Source organism: Myotis yumanensis, unplaced genomic scaffold, assembly GCF_028538775.1.
Source record: "Myotis yumanensis isolate MYYU_CA2020_CCGP unplaced genomic scaffold, mMyoYum1.0.hap1 SCAF_7, whole genome shotgun sequence".
In the NCBI taxonomy this organism is placed as follows: Eukaryota; Metazoa; Chordata; class Mammalia; order Chiroptera; family Vespertilionidae; genus Myotis; species Myotis yumanensis.
In genome coordinates this window covers 36,532,879-36,559,332 of record NW_027223758.1, presented here as the reverse complement: position 1 = coordinate 36,559,332, position 26,454 = coordinate 36,532,879, and the positions used below count along the sequence as shown (strand labels likewise).

At 41.0% G+C, this 26,454-nt stretch overlaps 1 protein-coding gene across 1 annotated transcript in view; it reads left to right on the top strand.

The window, feature by feature from the left end:
- UQCC1 (ubiquinol-cytochrome c reductase complex assembly factor 1) overlaps window positions 1-26,454 on the top strand; it is a 115,288-nt gene that overhangs the window by 23,354 nt on the left and 65,480 nt on the right. The window contains exons 4-5 of the mRNA XM_070420201.1: window positions 3,073-3,180; window positions 19,120-19,192. Coding sequence (XP_070276302.1) covers window positions 3,073-3,180; window positions 19,120-19,192 — 181 coding nt within the window. The remainder of the gene's footprint in view (window positions 1-3,072; window positions 3,181-19,119; window positions 19,193-26,454) is intronic.

Genomic DNA, 26,454 nt, shown 5'->3' with positions numbered 1-26,454 from the left:
AGCTTCTGATCTCATGTCCTTTTTTTTTTTTTTTTTTTTTTTTTTTTTTTTTTTTTTAATTAAATCTTTATTGTTCAGATTATTACATTTGTTCCTCTTTTTTCCCCCCATAACTCCCCTCCTTCCAGCTCCCACCCCACCCTCCACCCTCACTCCCCACCCACTGTGTTCATCCATAGGTGCATGATTTTTGTCCAGTCACTTCCCGCATCTCCCACACCCCTTTTTCCCCCAAGAATAGTCAGTCCATTCCCTTTCTATGTCCCTGATTCTATTATAATCACCAGTTCATTCTGTACATCAGGTTATTTATTCACTTGATTCTTAGATTCATTTGTTGATAGATGCATGTTTGTTGTTCATAATTTGTATCTTTACCTTTTTCTTCTTCTTCCTCTTCTTAAAGGATACCTTTCAGCATTTCATATAATACTGGTTTGGCGGTGATGAACTCCTTTAGCTTTTCCTTATCTGTGAAGCTCTTTATCTGACCTTCAATTCTGAATGATAGCTTTGCTGGATAAAGTAATCTTGGTTGTAGGTTCTTGGTATTCAGCACTTTGAAAATTTCTTGCCATTCCCTTCTGGCCTGCAAAGTTTCTGTTGAGAAATCAGCTGACAGTCGTATGGGTATTCCCTTGTAGGTAATTGAGCCTCTTTCTCTTGCTGCTTTTAAGATTTTCTCTTTGTCTTTTGCTCTTGGCATTTTAATGATGATGTGTCTTGGTGTGGTCCTCTTTGGATTCCTTTTGTTTGGGGTTCTCTGCGCTTCTTGGACCTGTAAGTCCATTTCTTTCACCAGGTGGGGGAAGTTTTCTGCCATTATTTCTTGAAATAGGTTTTCAATATCTTGCTGTCTCTCATCTTCTGGCACTCCAATGACTCTGATATTAGACCGCTTAAAGCTGTCCCAGAGGCTCCTTACACTATCTTCACACTTTCGGATTCTTTTTTCATTTTGCTTTTCCAATTGGGTGTTTTTTGTCGAATCTTTGGTTTGATTATTGTACTCCTCTGGTCTGCTATTGGGTATAATATTCTTTATTTCAGTCCGTGTATGCTTACTTTCTAATTTCTTTATCGTAGCATCGAGGGTCTCATTAGTTTTCGTGAGGTTCTGCACAAATTTATGGCAAGCCCTCAAAATTGCGATTCTTAGCTCCATATCCTCCATTTCTGTCATGTTTTTTTGTCTCCGCATCTTTTATGCTTTCTTGGTGCACCCCCTTGTGGTCTCTGTGCGCAGTCTTGTTCTAGCCAAGCCTTAATTGTTGTAGTTAACACTAGGGGGATTTGACCCTCAGGCCGGCTGGCTATAGTAATCAGCTGTGCGGAAAACTCTGTCTTCTGGGGAGGCGCTAATCCAGCCTTTGCCTGAGGCGATCAGCAAATGGCTGTGCGCAGGCTTTGGGCGGGGCGGGATCAACAGGGCGGGCGGAGGGAGCAGTTATGGCCACGCTCAGTCCCGTTCCCAGAGGCTCTGCTTCTCAGAACCCCGGCAGCCGCTGCAAACCTCGGAGAGAAAGCTGCCCTCAGGTTCCAACTGATGCCGGGTAATCCCGCTTCTCCCGTTTGAGTCTGGGTCCCTAGAGACTCGCCCGGATCTGGAGCCCAGAGTCTGAGACTCACTCCCGACAGAAAACGACAACCGCGCCCTCAGCCACCAGCCCGCTTTCGCGCGCACCTCGGTACCTTTGTATTTTCCACACTGCGCCGCCTCTGAGCCTCGATTTGCTGTTCTCTTTCCTTCTAGTTGTAGAGTCTCTCTTCAGCCAGCCTTCCTGTGGTTCTGGGTGATGTCCGTTCAGTCTTTTAGTTGTATTTTTGAAATGGTTGTTTGCGGCAGCGGTCTCCGGTGTTTACCTACGCCGCCATCTTGGTCGACTCCTGATCTCATGTCCTTTGTTTCTTACATTATTCTCTTGCCTGGACAAAGCTTTAGAGCAGCGGTTCTCAACCTGTGGGTCGTGACCCTTTGGGGGTCGAACGACCCTTTCACAGGGGTCGCCTAAGACCATCGGAAAACACATATATAATTACATTACGATTCATAACAGTAGCAAAATTACAGTTATGAAGTAGCAACGAAAATAATTTTATGGTTGGGGGTCACCACAATATGAGGAACTGTATTAAAGGGTCGCGGCATTAGGAAGGTTGAGAACCACTGCTTTAGAGAAATAAGTCTTTCTGAATTTTTACATGTTAAAAATCAAGTAATACTTAACTTTTGGAGAATTTATCGATTATATAGCCTGCCCTCATTTGGAGGGGCTTAGCATTAGAACAGGTTTTCCTTGGAATTTATTTGCAAACTTCAAGACTCATGTCTTCTGTAATCATTAATAAAATTTGTTATACTAAGAAAATGCAAAAAACATTTATCTAGTGCTTATTTGAATGCTTTCAGAGAGTATTTTTCTTTCCTTTTCCTGTTATGTCAATAAACATAGAACATTCCTCTTCTCATAATTGTTCTTTGGGAAATGTGGGGTCAAGATTTCCTTTTAGAAGTACCCTTTTTTATAGAACTTTTATTTTTTTAACAAGAATCTATCATTTCCTAGACATGGGTTCATAGGTATATGGTCATTGAGGTAAATATGTCTCGTTTTGAAATTTGGAGAGCATCTGTTAGATAGAGTTTCAGATATGTTTGCATTAAGTAATAAGATGACCAGAAAAATCAGAATAAAAAATTCTAGCCCTGGCTGGTGTTGCTTAATGGTTAGAATGTCAGCCTGTGCACTGAAGGGTCATGGGTTTGATTCCCAGTCAAGGGCATGTACCTGGGTTGCAGGTTTGATCCCAGGGCCCCTATTGGGGTGCATATGGGAGGCAACCAATCAAATGTTTTTCTTCCCCTTTCCCCCATCCCATTCCCTCCCTCCTGTCCACTATCTCTAGAAATCAATGGCGAAAATATCCTTGGGTGGGGATTAACAAAAAATAAATTCTAGGTGAAAAAAAAAATCGAAGCAATAAAAATGCCCTTAGACCTAATGAGCAACAAAAGCATTAAAACTAATTTTTTTTGCCACTAATTTTGGTCCCTTTCTTTTGGTTAAATAGCTTTCTACTACCAAGGATTTCCCACAGCCAGTTGAGGAGAAGGTTGGCGCCTTCACGAAGATAATAGAAGCCATGGGATTCACAGGACCTTTGAAATACAGTAAATGGGTAAAGTCTTTTAAGTTCTCCTTTTTTCTTTTTGGGCTTTGTGCTTTCTGTTCCTTATAGAAAAATTTTTAAAGCTTCTGCTTTGCTTTTGTGAAATTCATACATTATTTTGAGAGCTTCAGAATGTGTTGTTATCCCCTGTCCCCTTTCTAAGTCAGATCTATACAACATGAAGGGCTGAAATGTTCCCTCTATTCCCTTAACTTGATTCCTTAGAAGTATCTCAGTAACAAGCAAGCCAATAAGACTGCCCTTTCCTTGCTACATGATATGTCATGTAGATGAGTTCTAAGGAATTACATGGGCCAGATGTTCTGATGAACAGTCTTAAGGAAACATTACTCTCTCCATATTTATGAGTGATTTTCACTAGGTCATTGTAATGACTTTCTTTAAATTTTTACTAATAAAAGCATCTTTTAAATTAAATAATAACCCCTGTGATTTATGATAATTCTTATTGTGGGGGGATATTTGCTAGCTGTACCATTCCTAGTCAACTCTTGGCCTAACATGTTATCTGCTATATAGTAGTTGCTGTAAATTAATGAATATCTTCTCTGCATCAGGTGCATGCTGCCTCTTGGCTTTTTAAACAATGCCTCTAAGAATTAAAGTAATAAAACATTGGCCATTCGTTTTTTCTTATTTTCTAGTACTACCAGTTTCTCTCTACCATTATGGCAGAACTGCCTTTTGAAATTGCTAGGATGTTGGATAAGCCTAATTAGTCATAAGTTAATATATTAATCAAAGAAAGCCAATAGATGTTAGCTATTTTTTAGATAACATAGCTTTGCCCAAATTACCAGATAATGCCACTTAACAATTTTAAGAAGTTGGATTCAAATTAGAATTTCAATTTTATTAGACTTCTACTTTTAGTTTCTTCTTATAATGACTGGTTCTCTTCCTAACGATTCTCACTGCAGCAAATATAGGCTTCTCTCTATAATTTCCCTTTTACATAAATTCTGAAAAGTGAACAGTGATTCCAGTAAGGGGCTTTGAAAATACAGAAAATAACACACATACTAGACCCTGAAGTTATGAAGCACCTCTTTAAATCATCAAAGAAATAATAGTTATGTTATGAAAGTTATCTTTTTTATATCTTAATTCTTTGACAATTTATAATCATTGGTATATTTGGTAATGTTATTAACCAGAATCTTTTCCCCTATTAAAAGAAATGGTTATGATTACGGTATTTGGATTGAAAAACTTAAAATGTGTTTTGTTTGAAAATTAGAAATTAGTTAAGAGAAAAGGGAAATGAGAACAGAAAGAAGGAAAAGAAAAAAATTTATTCATTTCTTGATGATTGGGTTCCACTTGGTTGCTCCTATATTCTTTGTCTAGTGTGTTTTTTAATAATTCCAGAGGGAAAGTTGGCTACCATTTGGAGGATTACTAAATCACCAGAAAAGTTCTTCACTGCTTTAGCTTAAGTTAGCCTCTGATTTTTCTTGATTCCTTTGTGACCTCAACTAAGTTTCTAATATTTGCGTTTTAAAAAACTTTTGAGATGTGGCAGTGTCCACTTGCTATAACCAATTTTAATTTGTGACATCAAAACATCAGTATGACATTCTAGTATAAGTTAGGTGGGAAAATGCAGGTATGTCTTTCCATTATGAAAGATTATGAACCCTGAAATGTATGGCTGGACCCTTGCTTGGGATTGCACTGGTAAGATTCTTTGATTTTTGTGTTTTTACATGCCTTTGATTAGGGAGTAACATGCCGGCTCTCTGTTCACATCAGCAGTATCAACCGTTTCCCTCCATCTTTTTCTATAATGTTTTCATGTGGAGTTCCATTTTTATTCTAGATTCATATTTAAGAATTTAAATGTAGCTTTTCCTTACCTATTTGACTATCCTGAATAACTGTTCTTTTTCATTATCTTTATGTATCAATATCAGGTAAGACAAGGACAACATTTACCAGATTCAACTACATGTCATAGAATAGGCAGTTTCCAGATTAGCATTAAGTCAAAAATTGAATCCAATTCTGAAGTACACTGACAAACTGGAATGCATTTAGGAGTAGGCACTGAGCCATGTGAAGGCTTTAGAAACCATGTTGAATGAAGAATGGTTGAAGGAAATAAGGATGTTTAGCCTGGAAAAGGGAAGACATGATGGTTCTTCTGTGATATTTGAAGGACATTTTAAAAAAATGAAGAGACCAGTGGACAGGTGATGTTTAATAAATGTTACATGAAGCAGATTTAAGGTCAATAAATAAAAATCTAACAAGAATTGTCCTCCAGTGGGATAGGTAGCTTCACAAGGTCATTGGACTTATCTGAATTGGGGCCCAGAAGGTTGACCGTGAATCAGGAATGCTGTAGAAGGAATTCCAGTACAGAATAGAAGGTTCAAATGACTTCAAAGCCCCTTCCCCTAGTGTAAGCCTTTTACTAGATTTGTTTTTCATCTTGTAGTGTGGAACAAAATGCATGTTAGTGGGAGAGCTGATTTTCATTTCCTAAAGCTGTCTTAAGTGTTTTTGTTTTAATCAAGTAGACCAATGAAGTCTTCCATAGTTAGAATGAAATAAACACAAAGTCATCTGAGGACCAGAACAAGTAGTACATATTGACTGGGTGGAGATTTATTCCACCTACCTCCTTAACTTATATTAACACATGAATCTTAAAGAGGTTCTTTCCCCAAGTTGTTATTTCCAGTCCCTGTATGATGGTCTCAAGGGACTTGCTTTAGAGATTTGTCCAGGAAAATGGCTCACCCAAGTATAAAGGATTGGCTTTGCTGTAGGAAAAATGAGGAACTATAAAATACTCCTGATTGCCACAGTATAAGCACTGTATAAATACCTGGCCAATCTGGTGAAGTCTTCATTATTTGTAATGAATGCTTTCTTCATGAACATGTTGTGGGGGGAAACCTCCTTCTCAAGGAAAGATTTGGGCCTTGGACGAAAGTCTGCCTTTCCTTGGGCAGGGTGATTAATTATGAACCCAGAGGACTCTCTATATATAAGAATCTGAAGGGAACTGCAGAGTTTTAAAAAAATCAAGAAATAGCTATTAGGAATTTTACTTAAAATTATGTGTTTATAGTTGAATAGGCCATAAGTCTATGAAAGCAGGAGTTTTTGATATTTTTTGTTTGTTTGTTTTTTTACTGCTCTATTCCCAGCATCCAAATCAGTGTCAGGCATTGAGTTAGATACTCGATAAATTATTTGTCAAATGAAGTGAAGAGCTAACAGGTGTCCTAAACTCCCTGTTTCAAGGATAGGAGTAGGCCTGTCAAGGCCAAAGTATTAGGATAATGATATCATTAGGATATCATTAGTTTGGTGATGGCAAGGACCATTGCTTCCCAAAATATGTTCTGTGTTAGATGATACTTCCAAGAACCTGAAGGTGTTAATGAAGTTAAATAGGTTTGAGTTTAGCCTACTAATGTGAGTCACTGATTCATTTGCAAATGTTGAATCAAATTTGCATTCTTGGGAGAAATACCACTTGATCCTGATGTATTGTCCTTTTTAAATATTGATGTATTCTATTTGTTGATACTTTGTTGAGGACTTTGTAGCTTCATTCATGAAGGCTCTGGTTTTATAGTTTTGGTTTTGCTATCAGAGTACTATTGGTCTCATAGAATGAGCTGGGAAGTGTTCTTTCCTCTTGTTTTTTGAAGAGTGTGTAGATTTGATATCTTTAGATGTTTGGTAAAATCCTGCAGTGAAGTCTGAGCCTCAAGCTTTCTTTGTGGGAAAGTGTTTTTGTCTCTCCCCCCGCAAATCCAAGTACTTTGTAGATACAGGACTATTCATGTTATTTTTATTTTATTTTAGCGAGCTTTGTTTGGTAGTTTCTATATTTCAAAGAATTTGTTCCTTTCATCTAGGTAATCAAATATATTGACCTAAAGTTTTTCCTAATATTCCCTTATTATTATACTAATATCTTTAGGATTTGTGATGTCCCCTCTGATTCCTGATGTTGGTAATTTATATCTTTTTTTTTCTTTACCAGTCTGACTAAAGTTTTATTAATTTTACTGATATTTAAGAACCAGCTTTGGCTTCTTTGACTTTCTATATTATTTTTCTGTTTTCAATTTTACTGATTTCTGCTCTTACTCTTTATTATATCTTTATTTCTGCTTGCTTTTAGGTTTAATTTGCTCGGGCTTTGTTTAATTGTGGGCTTCCAATTCTGATTTACTCCTTACATAGGTATATAGATGTCTGCTTGTTAACATGTTCTGTTTCATTTTCCCTTATATGAGCTTTAGATTAAACACCTTGAAATCATGACTGTCCTCAAATTAGCAAATTAAAAAAATCTTAATCAGAGACATAATCCTCCCTTAACTTATTATGGGTATTCTGCCCATCAGAGACTGTTGTTTTGATTCTAGAGAGTATAGAGAAAATGAAGATTACATAGTATTGGATATATAATATATCCTTGGTGACTTTGAACCTTAGTAACATACCTCTACTAAAATTCTAAATTGGTTTTTCTTTAGTTGCTATGTCATTCTCAATTTGTGCATATTTTTTTAGTCTGTGCATATTTGAGTTTATAGTTTCCTCTGTCATATTAAGAATAAATAAGTTTTACCCTGGCCATATGGCTTAGTTGGTTGGCACCATCCCATGCACCAAAAGATTGCTGGTTCAATATGCAGTCAGGTCACATACGAGAATTGTGGGCTTGATCCCTGGTAGGGGGCATGCAGGAGGCAGCCAATCCACGTTGTGCTCTCACATCGATGTTTCTCTCTTCCCCTTTTTAACTATCTATATCCTGTCTAATAAAAGAGAAACATGGTAATTAGCTGTACCTCCGCTACCCTTCCCATTGGCTAATCAGGGCTATATGCAAATTAACTGCCAGCCAAGATGGTGGCCGGCAGCCAGGCAGCTTGAAGCTAACAGGAGGCTTGCTTGCTTCAGTGACGGAGGAAGCCAACGTTCCCCCGCCTGCGGCTGCCGGCCTCTGAGCTTGCAGTTTGAAACATTGTTACAAATATAGAAGCTAAACAAAACCCCAGAAACCTGCTTTCAGCCAGCCGGGATCTCAGAGCTGGAGTTGAAACAGTGTTTCGATTATAGAACCCAAACAAACCAGATACCTGCTTTCAGCAGCCGAGGCCTCAGAGCTGGAGCCAAGCCTCAGAGCTAAAGCTGGCCCAGAATAAAAAAGAAAAAAGAAAAAAGGGAGCGGTTGGGAGCTTCAGTCACCCGCCAGCCTGAAAACGGCCCTCAGCCCCTCACCCAGACTGGCCAGGCACCCCAGTGGGGACCCCCACCCTGAAGGGGGTGTGACCAGCTGCAAACAGCCATCATCCCCTCATCCAGGCTGGCCAGGCACCCAAGCAGGACCCCCACCCTGATCCAGGACACCCTTCAGGGAAAACCAGCCGGCCCCCACCTGTGCACCAGGCCTCTATCCTATATAGTAAAAGGGTAATATGCCTCCCAGCACCGGGATCAGCGGAGCCATGAGGCCTCCCGGCACTGGGATCAACGTGACAGGGGGCAGTGCCCAAATCCCCTGATCGCCCTGCGGCTCTGTGTGTGACAGGGGGTGGGGCCACAACCTCCCTATCTGCCCTGCTCTGTTTGTGACAGGGGAAGGCGCCCCAACCCCCTGATCAGCCCTGCTCTGTGCCTGATAGGGGGGAGCTCCCCAACCCCCTGATCGCCCTGCAGCTCTGTGTGTGAAAGGGTGCGGCGCCCCAACCCCCTGATCGGCCCTGCCCTGTGTGTGACAGGGTGTGGTGCCCCAACCCCTCCACCCCCCCATGGGCCCTGCTCTGTGTGTGATGGGGTAGAGCCATAACCTCCCCATTGGCCCTGCCCTGAGTGTGACAGTGGCAGCGCCCCAACCCCCTGATTGGCCCTGCTCTGTGGGTGATAGAGGGCGGCGTCCCAACCCCCCCCCCCCCCCACACATGGGCCCTGCTCTGTGTGTGACGGGGTAGAGCCATAACCTCCCCATCGGCCCTGCCCTGAGTGTGACAGGGTGCGGCGCCCCAACCCCCTGATCCGCCCTGCTCTGTGTGTGACAGGGGGCGGTGCCCCAACTCCCCTATTGGTCCTACTCTGAGTGACAGGGGGGAGCTCCTCAACCCCCTGATCGGCCCTGCTCTGTGCGTGACAGGGGGGAGCTCCCCAACCCCCTGATCGACCCTGCTCTGTGCGTGACAGGGTACGGAGCCCCAACCCCCCCTGATGGACCCTGCTCTGTGAGTGACGGGGCAGCGCCCTAACCCCCGATCAGCCCTGCTCTGTGCGTGACGGGGTGGCGCCGCAACCTCCCCATTGACCCTGCCTTGAGTGTGACAGGGGGCGGTGCCCCAACCCCCCAATCAGCCCTACCCTGAGCGTGACTAGGGGTGGCATCGCAACCTCCCGATCCTCCCTGCTCTGTGCATGACAGGGGGCGGCGCCCCAACTCCCCAATTGGCCCTGCTCTGAGCCCGACCAGGGGCTGCACCTAGGGATTGGGCCTGCCCTCTGCCACCCGGGAGCAGGCCTAAGCCAGCCGGTCGTTATCTCCTGAAGGGTCCCAGACTGCGAGAGGGCACAGGCCGGGCTGAGGGATTCCCCCCTCCCCCCCGAGTGAACAAATTTTTGTGCACCAGGCCTCTAGTACTGTATATAAAAGGCTAATATGCAAAGTGTCCCCTTGGGAGTTTGACCGGGAGACCGGAAGTTCAGTTGCTTGCTGTGACGTGTGTTGACCACCAGGGCGCGGCATGGAACGAAGAAAGGTCCCAGCTGGCAGCTAGAAGACCCCATCGGCCCTGATCACTGGCCAGGCCTAGGGACCCTACCTGTGCGGGCCTCTAGTTCTTTAAAAAAAAAAAAAAAGTAAGCTTCTATAAGCCTTTTGTTGATGTGCTAGTTTATTTAATTGTATCCTTAAGGAGGTATTTTGAAAGTCTCTAGAAATACCTGTTTAGTTAATACTGAGTTGATCTTCAGATCGACAATTCAATTCTTAAAAGACCTTATTTTTTTATTTTTATATTTTCATTAAGGCATAATGTACATATAATAAATACATAAATCTTTTTTTTCCTCAAGATGATCTTTCATGTTGAGCTGCTTACTGCAAACTCAGAAGGAGATCAGTGCTTCCCACTTTATTTTTTTTGTCTGATTTTTTTATTGCTTAAAATATTACAACAAGTAGTACATTTGTCTCCTTCCCCCCGCCTTGACCTTCCCCCAGCCTTCCCTACCCCCCAGGGTCTTGTGTCCATTGGCTATGCTTATATGCATGCATACAAGTCCTTTGGTTGATCTCTTACCCCCCCAACCCTCCCCAGCCATCCTACTGTAGTTTGACAGTCTGTTTAATGCTGCTCTGCCTCTGTATCTATTTTTGTTCATCAGTTTATAATGGTCTTTATTATCCATAAATGAGTGAGATCATGTGTTATTTTTCTTTCACTGCCTGGCTTATTTCACTTAGCATAATGCTCTCCAGTTCCATCCATGCTGTTGCAAATGTTAAGAATTTCTTCTTTTTTATAGCAGTGTAGTATTCCATTGTGTATATGTACCACAGTGTTCTAATCCATTCATCCGTTGATGGGCACTTAGGCTGTTTCCAAATCTTAGCTATGGCAAATTGTGCTGCTATGAACATAGGGATGCATATATCCTTTCTGATTGGTGTTTCTGGTTTCTTGGGATATATTCCTAGAAGTGGTATCAATGGGTCAAATGGGAGTTCCATTTTTAACTTTTTGAGGAAACTCCATACTGTCTTCCATAGTGGCTGCACCAGTCTGCATTCCCACCAGCAGTGCACGAGTGTTCCTTTTTCTCCGCATCCTCTCCAGCACTTGTCCTTTGTTGATTTGTTGATGATAGCCATCCTGGCAGGTGTGAGATGGTACCGCATTGTTGTTTTGACTTGGGTCCTCTCTTTTTGTTTCTTGGTGAGCCTGGCTAGAGGTTCATCAATCTTGTTTATCCTTTCAAAGAACCAGCTCTTGGTTTTGTTGATCTTTTGTATTGTTTTTTTGGTCTCTATGTCATTTATCTCCACTCTGATCTTTATTATTTCCTTCCTTCTGCTTACACTGGGCTTTTCTTGTTGCTCTCTTTCTAACTCTTTGAGTTGTAGTGTTAGGTAATTTATTATCATTGTTTCTTGTTTCTTGCAGTAGGCTTGTAGAGCTATGAACTTCCCTCTCAAGACTGCTTTCGCTGTGTCCCATAGGTTTTGGGTTGTTGTGTTTTCATTGTTGTTTGTTGCCATGATGTTTTTTATTTGTTCTTTGATCTCTCTGGTAATCCAGTCATTGTTTAATAGCATGCTATTTAGTCTCCATGTGTTTGATTTTTTTTGGATTGTTTTTATTGTAGTTGATTTCCAGTTTCATGCCATTGTGATCTGAGAAGATGCTTGATATGATTTCTATTTTCTTGAATTTGAAGAGACTTTGTCTGTGACCCAATATGTGGTCTATCTTTGAAAATGACCCATGTGCACTTGAGAAGAATGTATATTCTGTGGCTTTGGGGTGAAATGTTCTGAAGATGTCAATTAATTCCATCTGATCTAGTGAGTCATTTAGGATTGATGTTTCTTTGCTGATTTTTTTCTTTAGAGGATTTGTCCAATGGTGATAGTGGTGTATTAAAGTCCCCTACTATGATTGTATTGCTGTCAATCTCTCCCTTGATCTCCTCCAAAAGTTTTCTTATGTATTTGGGTGCTCCTATATTGGGTGTGTATATGTTTACCAGAGTTATTTCTTTTTTTTTGTTTTTTTGTTTTCATTAAATCTTTATTGTTCAGATTACATTTGTTCCTCTTTTTTTCCCCCATAACTCCCCTATTCCCAGTTCCCGCCCCACCCTCCGCCCTCACTCCCCACCCACTGTCCTCATCCATAGGTGCACGATTTTTGTCCAGTCTCTTCCCGCATCTCCCACTCCCTTTCCCCCCCAAGAATAGTCAGTCCATTCCCTTTCTATGTCCCTGATTCATTATAATCACCAGTTCATTCTGTACATCAGATTTTTTTTTTAGTATATATTTTATTGATTTTTTACAGAGAAGAAGGGAGAGAGATAGAGAATTAGAAACATCGATGAGAGAGAAACATCGATCAGCTGCCTCCTGCACACCTCCCACTGGGGATGTGCCTACAACCAATGTACATGCCCTTGACTGGAATCGAACCTGGGACCCTTCAGTCCGCAGGCCGATGCTCTATCCACTGAGCCAAACCGGCTACGGCTACATCAGATTATTTATTCACTTGATTCTTAGATTCACTTGTTGATAGATGCATGTTTGTTGTTCATAATTTGTATCTTTACCTTTTTCTTCTTTTTCCTCTTCTTAAAGGATACCTTTCTGCATTTCGTATAATACTGGTTTAGTGGTGATGAACTCCTTTAGCTTTTCCTTATCTGTGAAGCTCTTTATCTGACCTTCAATTCTGAATGATAGCTTTGCTGGATAAAGTAATCTTGGTTGTAGGTTCTTGGTATTCATCACTTTGAATATTTCTTGCCATTCCCTTCTGGCCTGCAAAGTTTCTGTTGAGAAATCAGCTGACCGTCGTATGGGTATTCCCTTGTAGGTAACTGAGTCTCTTTCTCTTGCTGCTTTTAAGATTCTCTCTTTGTCTTTTGCTCTTGGCATTTTAATTATGATGTGTCTTGGTGTGGTCCTCTTTGGATTCCTTTTGCTTGGGTTTCTCTGCGCTTCTTGGACCTGTAAGTCCAGTTCTTTCACCAGGTGGGGGAAGTTTTCTGCCATTATTTCTTCAAATAGGTTTTCAATATCTTGCTGTCTCTCATCTTCTGGTACCCCTATAATTCTGATGTTGGTGCGTTTGAAACTGTCCCAGAGGCTCCTTACACTATCTTCGTATTTTCGGATTCTTTTTTCATTTTGCTTTTCCGGTTGAGTGTTTTTTGCTTCTTCGCATTTCAAATCTTTGACTTGATTCTTGCGCTCCTCTGGTCTGCTGTTGGGTGTCTGTATAATATTCTTTATTTCAGTCAGTGTGTGCTTAATTTCTAGTTGGTTCTTTATCACAACATCGAGGGTCTCATTAAATTTCTTGAGGCTCTCATCAAGTTTATCGGCAGTTTCTAGCAAATTATTGAAAGCCCTCAAAAGTGCGTTTTTTAGCTCTATATCCTCCATTTCTGTCATGTTTTTTTGTCTCCGAATTTTTTATGCTTTCTTGGTGCACCCCCTTGTGGTCTTTGTGCGCAGTCTTGTTCTAGGTAAGCCTTGATTGTTGTAGTTAATGCTAGAGGGATTTGACCACCAGGCCGACTGGCTGTGAGAATCAGCTGTGTCTGCAGTGGGAAAACTTCTGTCCTCTGGAGAGCTGCTAATCTAGCCTTTGCCTGAGGCTATCCGGCAAATGGCTCTGCACAGGGCTTGGGCGGGTCGGGTCGCAGGGGATCAACAGGGCGGGTGGAGGGAGCAGTTATGGCTGCTCTCAGTCCCGTTCCCAGAGGCTCTGCTTCTCAGAACCCCAGCAACCGCTGCAAACCTCGGAGAGAAAGCTGCCCTCACGTTCCGACTGATGCCAGACAATCCCGCTTCTCCCGTTTGAGTCTGAGTCCCTAGAGACTCGCCTGGATCTGGAGCTCAGAGTCTGAGACTCCCTCCTGATTGAAAACGACAACCGTGCCCTCAGCCACCAGCTGGCTCCACGCGCACCTCCGTACCTTTGTATTTTCCATACTGCGCCTCCTCTGAGCCTTGGTATGCTGTTCTCCTTCCTTCTAGTTGAAGAATCTCTCCTCAGCCAGCCTTCCTGTGGTTCTGGGTGATGTCCGTTCCGTCTTTTAATTGTATTTTTGAAGTGGTTGTTTGCGGCAGCAATCTCCGGTGTTTACCTATGCCGCCATCTTGGTTTCCTCCCCAGACTTATTTCTTCTTGTTGGATTGCTCCCTTTAGTATTATGAAGTGGCCTTCCTTATCTCTTTTTATGTCCTTCACTTTGAGATCTAATTTGTCAGATATAAGTATTGCTACCCCAGCTTTTTTTTCATTTCCATTCGCCTGAAAAACCTTTTCCCATCCCTTCACCATCAGTCTGTGTGTGTCTTTTTTCTGAGGTGGGTTTCCTGTAGACAGCAGATATATGGGTCATGTTTTCTTATCCACTCAGTTACCTTATGTCTTTTGATTGGGGCATTTAATCCATTTACATTTAAAGTTATTATTGATAGATACATGTTTGTCACCATTTTTATTTTTTACCCCTGTGTTCCTTCTTTGTTTCCTATTTTTTTCTTTTTCTTTTTTTTCTTTTTTTAAAATATATTTTATTGATTTTTTACAGAGAGGAAGGGAGAGAGATAGAGAGGTAGAAACATCGATGAGAGAGAAACATCGACCAGCTGCCTCCTGCACATCTCCTACTGGGGATGTGCCCGCAACCAATGTACATGCCCTTGACCGGAATCGAACCCGGGACCCTTCAGTCCGCAGGCTGACGCTCTATCCACTGAGCCAAACCGGTTTTGGCACTATTTTTTTTTTTTCTTTTTATAATAGACCCTTTAGCATTTCTTGCATTGCTAGTTTGGTAGTAATAAACTCCCGTAGTCCTTTTTTGTCTGTGAAGCTCCTGATTTCACCCTCAATTTTGATTGATAGCCTTGCTGGGTACAGTATTCTTGGATTCAGACCCTTTGTTTGCATGACTTTGTATATTTCATTCCATTCCCTTCTTGCCTGATGTGTTTCTGTTGAGAAATCAGTCGCTAGTCTGATTGGGATCCTTTGTAGGTAACTTTCTGTCTCTCTCTGGCCACTTTTAAGATTCTTGCTTTTTCATTGGTGTTTGCCAATTTAATTATAATGTGCCTTGGCATCTGTCTTTTGGGGTTCATTTTGTTTGGGACTCTGTGAGCTTCTTGGACTTGTGTGAGTTTCTTCTTCCCTATATCAGGAAAGTTTTCTGTCATTATTTTTTCAAACAGGTTTTCTATTCCTTGCTCAGTTTCCTCTCCTTCTGGCACCCCTATTATGCGGATGTTGTTTCGTTTCATGTTGTCCCAAAGTTCTCTTAGGCTCTCCTCTTGCTTTTTAATTTTTTTTTCTAGAAGCTGCTCTGCTTGGGTATTTTTTCCTACCTTGTCTTCTAGCTTACTGATGCAGTCCTCTGCTTCTTCTAGTCTACTGTTGATGCTTTCTATTAAGTTCTTTATGGCAGTGATGTCATTTTTCATTTCTTCTTGGTTCTTCTTTATTTCCTCTTGGTTCTTACACATATTGTTGAATTTGTCTTCCATTCTTTTTATCCACTTTATGACCGTTTCTCTGAATTCTTTCTCTGACAGGTTGCTTGCCTCCATTTCCTCCATTTTGTTTACCTCCTTTACTGGTGATGCCTGTTTTTCTTTCATATGCGGGCTGTTTCTTTGTCTCCCCATGATCTCTCTTCTTCAGGTGTTTGGTTATGTAGTTCTCTCTCTGCTGCGTTGATTTAAAGGCACAAAATACAACACAACAAGGCACAACGCACAAGGCACTGAACACAAATGTATTCATGATAGTAATAACCCCAAATAAAGGTGACCACCAGAGCAAAGAGAATTAGGGGATAAGGAAGAAAGAAGAGAAAAAGAAAAAAGAGTAAAAGAAAGAAAAGGAGTGCAAAAATGAAATTGGTAAAAGGAAAAAAAAGTAAGAGAGAAAAGAAAGAGAATGAAATAGAAGAGGGGAAGGAACTATTTATATGGGGAGAAAACTCCAATAGAACAGCCACTAATCCCAACAAATTCCAGCAACAGACTCCTAGAGATGAATGCAAACTACAAACAACAACTAATATCAAGTGAGTCGAGGGAAAACAGAAGCAAAAAAATAACTGGAAAAAACCCAACAGAAAAATAAAAAGAAAAAGCAAAACAATCTCACAAACAAGCATAAAAAACCCCAATATACTCAACAATCAAGCAAACAACAACAAAACAACAGAGAAAGAAAAAAATTTGGATAGTGAAGAAAGAGTAGAGAGAGGTGTATATGGATTTAGAGCAGGGGATTGGAAATTAGATATATAAGTAGGGTGAAGTTTTAACAGGGGGTAAAAAGAAGGAATAGAGAAAATCTAAAGCAGGAATAGGTTAAGAGAAACAGGACAACAAAAGGGGAAAAGTGAGGAAGAGAGTTTAGGCATAAAGGTAAAGTTGAGGTAGAGTAAAATGATGCTAAAGGAAAGATGAAAATAGAATGTAGAACACTAATCCCAAAATAAAATAAAGAGAATATAAAATGACACTTTAAAAAAAGGTAAATGGTAGTAGTAATAATACTGGTTAAAAATAAAAAATGTAGTAATTAAGAAGGTAAAATCAGGTGATGAAAAAAGAAAAAAAATTAGTTTCTTAAGTAAAAGGTGAAAAAAAAAGAAAGAAAAAAATGTGCAGTAGTGAAGGTCCTTTACTTCCTCTACTCTTCTGTTTGGCACGCCTTAGTCCTGTCAGGTATTCAGGAGAGTGTTGAAGTTCCCTGCGATACACCCATGTTGTAAACCACAGTCCTGATTTTAAAGCAGGCCGTATTTGTTTCCCAGACTGCCTTTATTTGTGTTTACAGAAGAGTCAGTTTGTGGTTCAGCCCCTGGGTGGCAGTGTTTCTGGATTGACCTCCGAGGCTATAAGTCCTCTCTAGCCAGTAGTTAAGTTTTGTTTTCCCTATCGCACTTAATACTGGTTTGGGAGAGTCGACTGCCCCAGAGCTAGTTCTTTGATCGTTACTCCCCGCTCTGATTCCCAGGTTCCACAAAAAACAACTTTCCCCTGCAGTCTCTGTGAGTGACCCCAATTGGGCGATCCTATGTATTGGGTTTAATAATCAAACGCAAAGATTTAAGGGGGAGAGAAAAAAAAAAAGCCTGAGAAGGTGCGTGAACTGGCACCCCTCCACCATCTAGCTCTGTGCGCAATCTCTTCCGCACGTCCTCTTTCCCCTGGCACTAAGCAGCCGGCACACTGGCAAAATCCGAGGCTGCCTTTTTTGCATCCAGTCCAGCTATGGGCTTATTTTTAGAGTTTCCTTCTGCCAGCCACCCTGCGGGACCCCTTCCACACTTGCGGATCACTCTGGCCCCAACAGCCGCGGACTTTGTGGGGCGAAGACTTCCCCCGAGCGCGTTCCTCTTTCCAACCTGAATTGCAAACCGCACCTTTATCTAGGCGATATCTGACCTTTCCGTGAGGAGGAGCAGGGCTTGTCTGAGTCCATGTATTCGCGCTGCTTGAGATCCGGTGTTCCTGAATCAGTAGCCGATCCCTGGATGCCGTGGTTGCAGGGTCTCTGGATGTATACGCTTCCGTATCAGCCACTCAAGATGGCGCGGTACAATAAATACGTAAATCTTAAGTATACATCTCAGTGAATAAATTAAAACCACCAGTAAGATCAAAATTTTATGTAAATTCCTAATGCTTTGGAGAATAGTAAAAGGTCAGTCCTGTTATCCTATATAATAAAAGCATAGTGTGCAAATTGTCCCTCGACCAGGAGTTTGTCCGGGAGCGACTGAGGGGCGGGACCAGCCAGGAGAAGGGAGGGAGGCCCTAGCAGCCACTAGGGCAGGGGTGGGCAACGTTTTTGTGAGTGCGTGCCAAAACCAGCAAAATCTCTGACTCAAAATTCTTCTGTGTGCCAACCCTAATTTTTTGAGAACATGTTACGCCTACTTGATATCTCTTAAGGTATACGTATGTGAAGAACCTTGAAGAAATAATAAAATTCATTCGAGCGACAAAAACACAGTATATGATGATGAAAAATACATTTATTTTTTAATGTATACATGTACACTGATAGTCCGACAGAAAACTTTATGACTCTGTTTGATATTATCAGTGGGACTTTTGCTGCTGCATCACTGATGACAGAGATTTTACATCAGGTTTATATTTCATGACCTTCAGAGATATGCACGAGCTACTACTTTCATTTGTCAGGCTACTTCTATTATGAGACTTAACAAAATTCATCACTGAGAACAAAGATTCACAAGTGTATGTGGATGAAACCCAAACCCTGGTCGGATCTAGGAAGGCAGGGAGAGTTAAGGCAGAGGCATAGAAATTGCTCTTCCCCTCTCTCGTCAATCCATGTCTATGGTCTTTAAGATAACTTGTTATGTAAAATTATTTATTTATCTAAGATGCACCTACACTGAATTTATCTGAAAAATAAAAAAGTCGATATTAAGAAAAAAATTGTAAATGGAAGATTATAAGAGAGGGTTTCGCGTGCCAGCAAAAGTTACTGGCGTGCCATGTTTGGCATTCGTGCCAGGGATTGCCCACCCCTGCACTAGGGACCCTAGCAGTGCACGAATTTCATGCACTGGGCCTCTAGTATTTTATATTCATTAGAAGCTCTTATTTATAAACACAGTCCCTCTTAATCAGCTAGGGAAATACAGAAAAAAATGACCTCTCCTCCAAAGGGAAAAAATAGAATAGGAATAGGTAGTTGTGCCTCTGAGGAAAGATTGAAGGATTAAAGCTTTTGCTTGTTTAATTGATTTTGGTCAGGAGAATGGGTAATTTTTATATTAAGGATTTCAGATGAAAAAGAGCTAATGTGGCTGATGCTGTACAGTGGTTTAGAAGCTTACATGTGGTGAAATGGGCTTGACTTAAAGGAGAGATTTTATTTAAATATTGGAAAAGCCTTTTTGACATTTTCATGCTAAATTCCTGAAATGTGCAACTCGTGTGAAGTCTGTATGAATGAGTAGCTTTAAGAGTAGAGATAAGTATCTGTGTTTGTTTAGCTATTATATTGCGTAGACACAAGTTTGTATCCTTCCTTCTAGTTAAAGAAATGTAAGGTTCTGTGACCTACGCCTAACAGCAGTAGAACATCCACTTGGTCATGTCTTGAGTTTGGTTTTGTTTTCTTTGTCTAGAAGATTAAGATTGCAGCCCTACGAATGTATACTAGCTGTGTGAAGAAAACTGACTTCGAGGAATTCTTTCTAAGTAAGTTACTGTTTTCGATAGTTCTAAAAAGGAAAACGAATCTACTTTTTATTTTTATGATTGTATCTTAATAGGATTGATTTTTTAAGTCACTAAGGAAATCATTTTTCTTCACAACATGTGTAATAAAAGCTGCTAGTTTTTTCCTGTTGAAAGAATAAACAAAGACCAGAAGAACCCTATAAATAAAACATTTTAACTATTTGGGGAAAAAATCTAAAAATTTGTGTAATACAGCAATTTTCAACCTTTTTCATCTCATCATACACATAAACTAATTACTAAAGTTCTGCAGCAGACCAAAAAATGTGTTTTGCTCATCTGACAAAAACGATGGGTATAATTTTGATTCATTCACACCATGTGTCATTTTTTTGACAATCCAAGGGGAAAGAGGTCAGTGCCCCTGACTAAATAGTCAAGTATCGTATGTTTTTTTTTATGATTTATGATTTATTTATTTATTTATTATTTTTATTGATTTCAGAGAAGAAGGGAGAGTGAGAGAGAGATAGAAACATCAACGATGAGAGAGAATCATTGATCGATTGCCTCCTGCACACTCCCTACTGGGGATCGAGTCCACAACCTGGGCATGTGCCCTTGACCAGAATCGAACCTGGGACCCTCCAGTCCACAGGCCAATGCTCTATCCACTGAGCCAAACCAGCTAGGGCAGGTATTGCATGTTTTAAAATTTTTTGTGGCACACTGGTTAAAAATTGCTGATCTAGTACTTGTTTTACATTCTGGATGTTTTGCTTAACATTTTGAGTCAACTTTTTGCCAATCGGTCCTCTTTTATTTCTAGTTTTTAATTGTTTTAGTTAACCCAGGATTGTGCCTTATGATTTTTTCTTCTTTCTTTTGACCCTGCATTGGGTCAAAAGGCACATGCAGTTTTATTATTTATATCACATTGATAAATTGCTTTTCAAAAGGGTTTTACTGGCTTAGACCACCATTAGCCTTTGATTATGTAAAATATCCATTTTGATGTTATAAACTGTTATAGTTATAAAAAAAGTTAATTGAAGCAGGTACTTGTAAAGTCATTGAGAAAGTTTAACCCATTTCTAGTTCCACAAGTTTTGGGAGGAAATGTATGCTAAGCAGGTCTGTAGTAATAGCCATTATCCTCAAAGCAACAAACACCTAAACACACACACACACACACACACACACACACACACACACACACACTTGGTATTGTTCACAGACAGCAAATACTGTATTTGTATATAATTATGTTAACAACAATAAAGAAAGCTAGATGCAGTTTTTATTTTTATTTTTTTTATTTTTATTTTTTTAATATATTTTATTGATTTTTTACAGAGAGGAAGAGAGAGGGATAGAGAGTTAGAAACATCGATGAGAGAGAAACATCGACCAGCTGCCTCCTGCACATCTCCTACTGGGGATGTGCCCGCAACCAACGTACATGCCCTTGACCGGAATCGAACCCGGGACCCTTCAGTCCGCAGGCCGACGCTCTATCCACTGAGCCAAACCGGTTTCGGCATAGATGCAGTTTTTAAATAAATATATTTTTATTGACTTCAGAGAGAAAGGGAGAGTTAGAGAGGGATAGAAAGATCAGTGATGAGAATCACTGATTGGCTGCCTCCTGCACACCCCACACTGGGGATCTAGCCTGCAGCCTGGGCATGTGCCCTGACCAGGAATCGAACTGTGACCTCCTGGTTCATAGGTTGATGCTCAACCACTGAGCCATGCTGGCCAGGCACTATTTATTTTATTTTATTTCTAGAGACCCGGTGCACGAAATTCGTGCACTTGGCAGGGGGGCATTGTCCCTCAGCCCAGCCTGTACCCTCTCCAATCTGGGACATCCCTCTCACAATCCAGGACTGCTGGCTCCCAACCTCTCGCCTGCCTGCCTGCCTCCTAACCACTTCTGCCTGGCAGCCTGATCACCCACTAACCACTCCCCTGCCAGCCTGATCGATGCCTAACTGCTCCTCGGCTGGCCCGATTGCCCCCAACTGCCCTCCCCTGCAGGCCTGGTTGCCCCCAACTCCCCCCTCCTGCAGGTCTGGTTGCCCCCAACTGCCCTCCCCTGCAGGCCCGGTTGCCCCCAACTGCCCTCCCCTGCAGGCCCAGTCATCCCCAATTGCCCTCCCTTGCCAGCCCAGTCACCCCCAATGGCCCTCCCCTGAAGGCCTGGTTACCCCAACTGCCCTCCCCTGCAGGCCTGGTCATCCCCAAGTGCCCACCCCTGCCAGCCCGGTCACACCCACCTGCCCTCCCCTGCTGGCCTGATCGCCCACAACGGCCCTCCCCTGCACGCCATCTTTGACCACGTGGAGGCAGCCATCTTGTGGGTTGGAGTGATGGTCAATTTGCATATTGCCTCTTTATTATATAGGAATTTTTATTTTTTATTGATTTCGGAGAGGAAGGGAGAATAACCTCACAGGGTGATCTGATCTTAAATTCCTAACTGGGCAGGTCATGGTGGGTAGTCATGCCCAATGCCTATTTCTTCTTTTGGTTTTTTAAAAATATATTTTTATTAATTTCAGAGAGGAAGCAAGGGGGAGAGAGATAGAAACATCAACAATGAGAGAGAATCATTGATTGGCTGCCTCCTGCATGCCCCCTACTGGGGATTGAGCCTGCAACCTGGGCATGTGCCCTTGACCAGAATCGAACCCAGGACCCTTCAATCCTCAGGCCGAAGCTCTATCCACTGAGCCAAACCAGCTAGGGCTGGTTTTTTGTTTTTGTTTTTAAACCAAATGCAAGTTTTGTTTATTTTTACTATTTCAGCAGATTGATATTATATTATAAATTTAAAAATATCATAATAAGTTGTCATCCTGATTTAGTATCCACCTTTCATTTCTTATTTAGTTTTTTAAAGAATAGTTTACTGATTTTTAGAGAGAGGAATGGAGAGAGAGAGAGAGAAGGAGAGAGGAGAGAGGAAAGAGAGAGAGAGAGAGAGAGAGAGAGAGAGAGAGAGAGAGAACATCAGTTGGCTGCCTCCTGTACACCCCTACTGGGGTTGGAGTCTGTAACTGGGACATGTACGCTTGACTGGAAATTGAATTGGCAACCTCCTAGTGCAGCAGTCACCAACCGGTGGTCTGCGGACCCCTGGTGGTCCGTGAGGTCCGAAAGGTTGGCAACCACTCGTTTAAGGAAACCTTTGGAGCAGTGGTTGCCAACCAGTGGTCCGTGAGGTCCGAAAGGTTGACGACTGCTGTCCTAGTGCACAGGATGACACCCAACCAAATGAGCCACACTGGCCAGGGCCATTTCTTATTTATTCATAGTAAAGAAAGTAAACTTTCCTGCTTCTTTTTAATCTTTAATAGTTTCTCATTTTAGGAAAAATTAATCTGAAAGGAAAAAATTCTTTATCTGATGAAGAAACTAATAATATTAGTAACTGGATTTTTCTTAAATAGCTTCCTTAATCCATGTGCTTAAGTATTTTTCATCAGATATTAAAACCTAATTCTCAGACACCTATTTAATATTTGATTCAATAAATTACTCAAATTTTTATAATTATTTTGAGATGATGTTTGCTAGTTATCTTAGCCAGTCCTCATTATTGAAAATTCTTGAGTTAATGTTACAGTATTGAATAATGAGACATATTTAAGTTCATTTTTGTTTTGTTTTCAGAAACAGTTGAAACTTAAAGAGGCTAAGTGACTTGCCCAAAGTTGTGTAGTCAAGCCTTGAGCCTATGTCATATGGTTTAAAATCCAGGCCCTGGCTGATTTGGCTCAGTAGTGTATAGAGCAGCCGTGGGCAAACTACGGCCCGCGGGCCGGATCCGGCCCGTTTGAAATGAATAAAACTAAAAAAAAAAAAGACCGTACCCTTTTATGTAATGATGTTTACTTTGAATTTATATTAGTTCACACAAACACTCCATCCATGCTTTTGTTCCGGCCCTCCGGTCCAGTTTAAGAACCCATTGTGGCCCTCGAGTCAAAAAGTTTGCCCACCCCTGGTATAGAGTGTCGGCCTTTGGACTGAAGGGTACCCAGTTTGATTCCGGTCAAGGGCACATGCCTGGGTTGCGGGCTCGGTCCCTAGTGGGGGGTGTGCAGGAGGCACCCGATCGGTGATTCTCTCATCATTGATATTTCTATCTCTTTCCCTCTCCCTTCCTCTCTGAAGTCAATAAAAAAATTTTTTTAAGAAAACCTGGCATTAAAAAAAACAAAAATAATAAAATAAAATAAAATCTAGGAGTTTTCCCACTATATGTATTGTTTGTGATTGAATGTAACTGCAAATTAGAAATTGTAATTTATCTAATCTTTAGATATTCTATTATACTTATATAAAAACTGCTTATGAGATGTTCTGTTAGTATAGTAAATTGTTGTTTATATATATTAAAGTGTGTATATCTCAATGGGCTTTGTCCTAACTTTGTCCATTGAAGTAGTTAACTAGGGAGGCAGTACATTTTTTAATGACACCACTCTGATTTCAGGTTTTCTAAGACTCAATTTGAGAATTGCTTTATAGAACCATAGAGTGTTCATTTGTATTATGCTCCATTGTGATACATCTTTGTCATTTGTGGGTAGATTAAATTTTAAAATCAAACCAAAGAAATTACAAACTGTGGCTAGTGAATAATAATAATAAAAAAGCCAATCTGAAAATAGCATTTGTAGGCAGATAAAGAATATCTATAAAATAATGAGACTGACTATTTTTGCATGTTAGGTTTTAAAGAGTAGGCCAGACAGGTTTGGAGTAAAAGAAGAGTGTGTGTATGTATGTATATGTATATATGTGTGTGTGTGTGTGTGTGTGTGTGTGTGTGTGTATTACACCTTTCAAGTGGCCATTGGTCCCTTGGGTTTTTGGTATTTTAGGGCTTGACTTTAAAGTTCTGAGAGTTTAGTAATTTTTTAAAAGGATAGAGAGCCTCAGGTAGGTTATCAGTGTCATCCTCACTCCAACAAAAGTGAGGCCAGTGCTATTTCATAAAGATTGTATAAGAATGAATTATTTACCCGCAGTGTACTTGAGAGTAAACAATATGCATATCAGCTTCTTGGACAGGCCCCCATAAAATGCCAAAGTAGACTCTGTCATCTCAGAGCCAAAGTGTTCAAAGATCTTGATCCAGAGAGCTGGATATTGGGAATTCTGACTGGTGAGATACCTTAGCAGCCCACAGTTGTGCATAAATGATCACACCTTCTGTGAGCAGGCACTGCTTTGCTAACTGGTCTTTTAGAGATCAGTTCTTTTATGAAAAACACTGTGGATCAGAGGTGGCCAACCAGTAAAGTTTGTGTTTAATTTCATACTGCTGTCTGCAGACTGTTTTGTTGTTAGGCCTTAAGACAGAGGTTCTCAACCTGTGGGTCGCGACCCCTTTGGTGGTCGAACGACCCTTTCACAGGGGTCGCCTAAGACCGTCCTGCATATCAGATATTTACATTACGATTCATAACAGTAGCAACATTACAGTTATGAAGTAGCAATGAAAATAATTTTATGGTTGGTTCACAACACGAGGAACTGTATTTGAAGGGCTAGAAGGTTGAGAACCACTGCCTTAAGAGGTAATACTTCCAGAAGAAACTCTTTAATGAATGAGTCAATGATTGAAGATCATCATTTTATTGACACAGTCTTAAATTAGTGAGTTTTTCCAAAGATAATTTGACTTGTAATGTTTAAATGACTCACTGAAAACAAACAATACTGAATATGTATTGATATCTATTAAATATAATCATTTTGCTAAACATTTTACAGGCCTTATTTAATCTTCACAAAAATCCTATAAGGTAGGTTCTCTTGTTCTCCCCATTTTTATAGAGAAGAAAACAGGCACTGAGAGGTTAAGTAACTTGACTCAGTCACATAGCGACTGAGAGGTAGTTAAGGTTTTAAATCAAGCAGTTTGACCCCAGAGCCTGCATTAAAAAATAACTGTGTTAATACTGCTACCCTATAACAGTAATTAATTATTTATTTTGTTCCAATTTGGTGTCGAGGAAGAAAGTACTAGTCTCAGAAATAATGCACTGAGTGTTTATTGGAGCAAGTGTGATTATGGCAAAAGACTCTACAGCAGGTTTTATCTTTGAAGTGTTTAAACTCATTTCATTGAGCTAAAGAATCTGCTGTGTTTTTGTGTTATTCACAGTCAGATATTCAGTGGTCTTGTTTTTTAGGGCTTTATACTCTGGGTTTCTGTTTTGACCCCAGTGGGTACAGGGAGTCAATCATATACCAGCTCTTTTCCCATCCTCAGCCCTGAGCCGACCCCCAGAAAGGAAAATTGTGAGCCACGTCCAGCTGCTGGCCTGTCTGTCTGTCTGTGCTTTCCAACCCAAGAACTGATTCCCTCTCTGAGAAAATTGGAAAGGCTCCTGGAGGCTGCTGAGAAGCTTTGATCTAGAGGTAGCAATTGAACAGATTGTCCTTTAGAAGCAGCCAAATTTCATTTTCCAGATTGAAAGACAGACTTCCAAGAAAACTTTTCTTTTTAATGTTTTGTTCTAGCATCCAAAAAAGACCCAGCTTCAGATCCGGGCTGAGAGTTTCTCATGGCTATTCTTGTTCTAGGTGGAGGGTGGTTGGCCCACTCTCAGATGGCTTGCGTCTTAATAGCTGCATGGCCAGCCAGGCCAGCCTTCACCTCCCTCCTGCTGAGCTCCAAGAGGAAGTCCACTTGACAGCTGCTGGGCACCTCCCAGTAAGCTCACCAGAATATTTTGGTGTCACTTTGTGACAGACCTGGACTTAAACCCCAACCCAGCCACTGGCTCATTAATATTGTGGCTGCCCGCAAGTTACTTAGCCTTTTTGAGCCCATTTCCTCATCTCTAGAATGAGGATTATAATGCCTCCCTTCAGGGATAAAGTAAGGATTAAGTGAGATAATGTATTGATGTGACCAGAAGTGGACCTGGCATATAGCATGGGCCCTTAGTGAATGTTAGTTTCTGATATTAGTATTGGAGAGACAGTTGGCAATTAAGACCACAGTACCTGGCATCAAGCAGATCTGAATTTGATCCCACATGTCTCATTTATTTCATAGCTGTGATGTTGGACAATTGTTCGGATCTCTCTAAGCATCTGTTTTCTGACCTGTCAAATGGGGATAATATCAATATCTACTTCATAGGATTGTTGGGAGGACTCACTGAGCCAATGCATGTGAAACACCTATTATTAATATCTGGCACATAGTAAGCCCACAATGAATTATAGCTTTTTATTATTATTGGTGT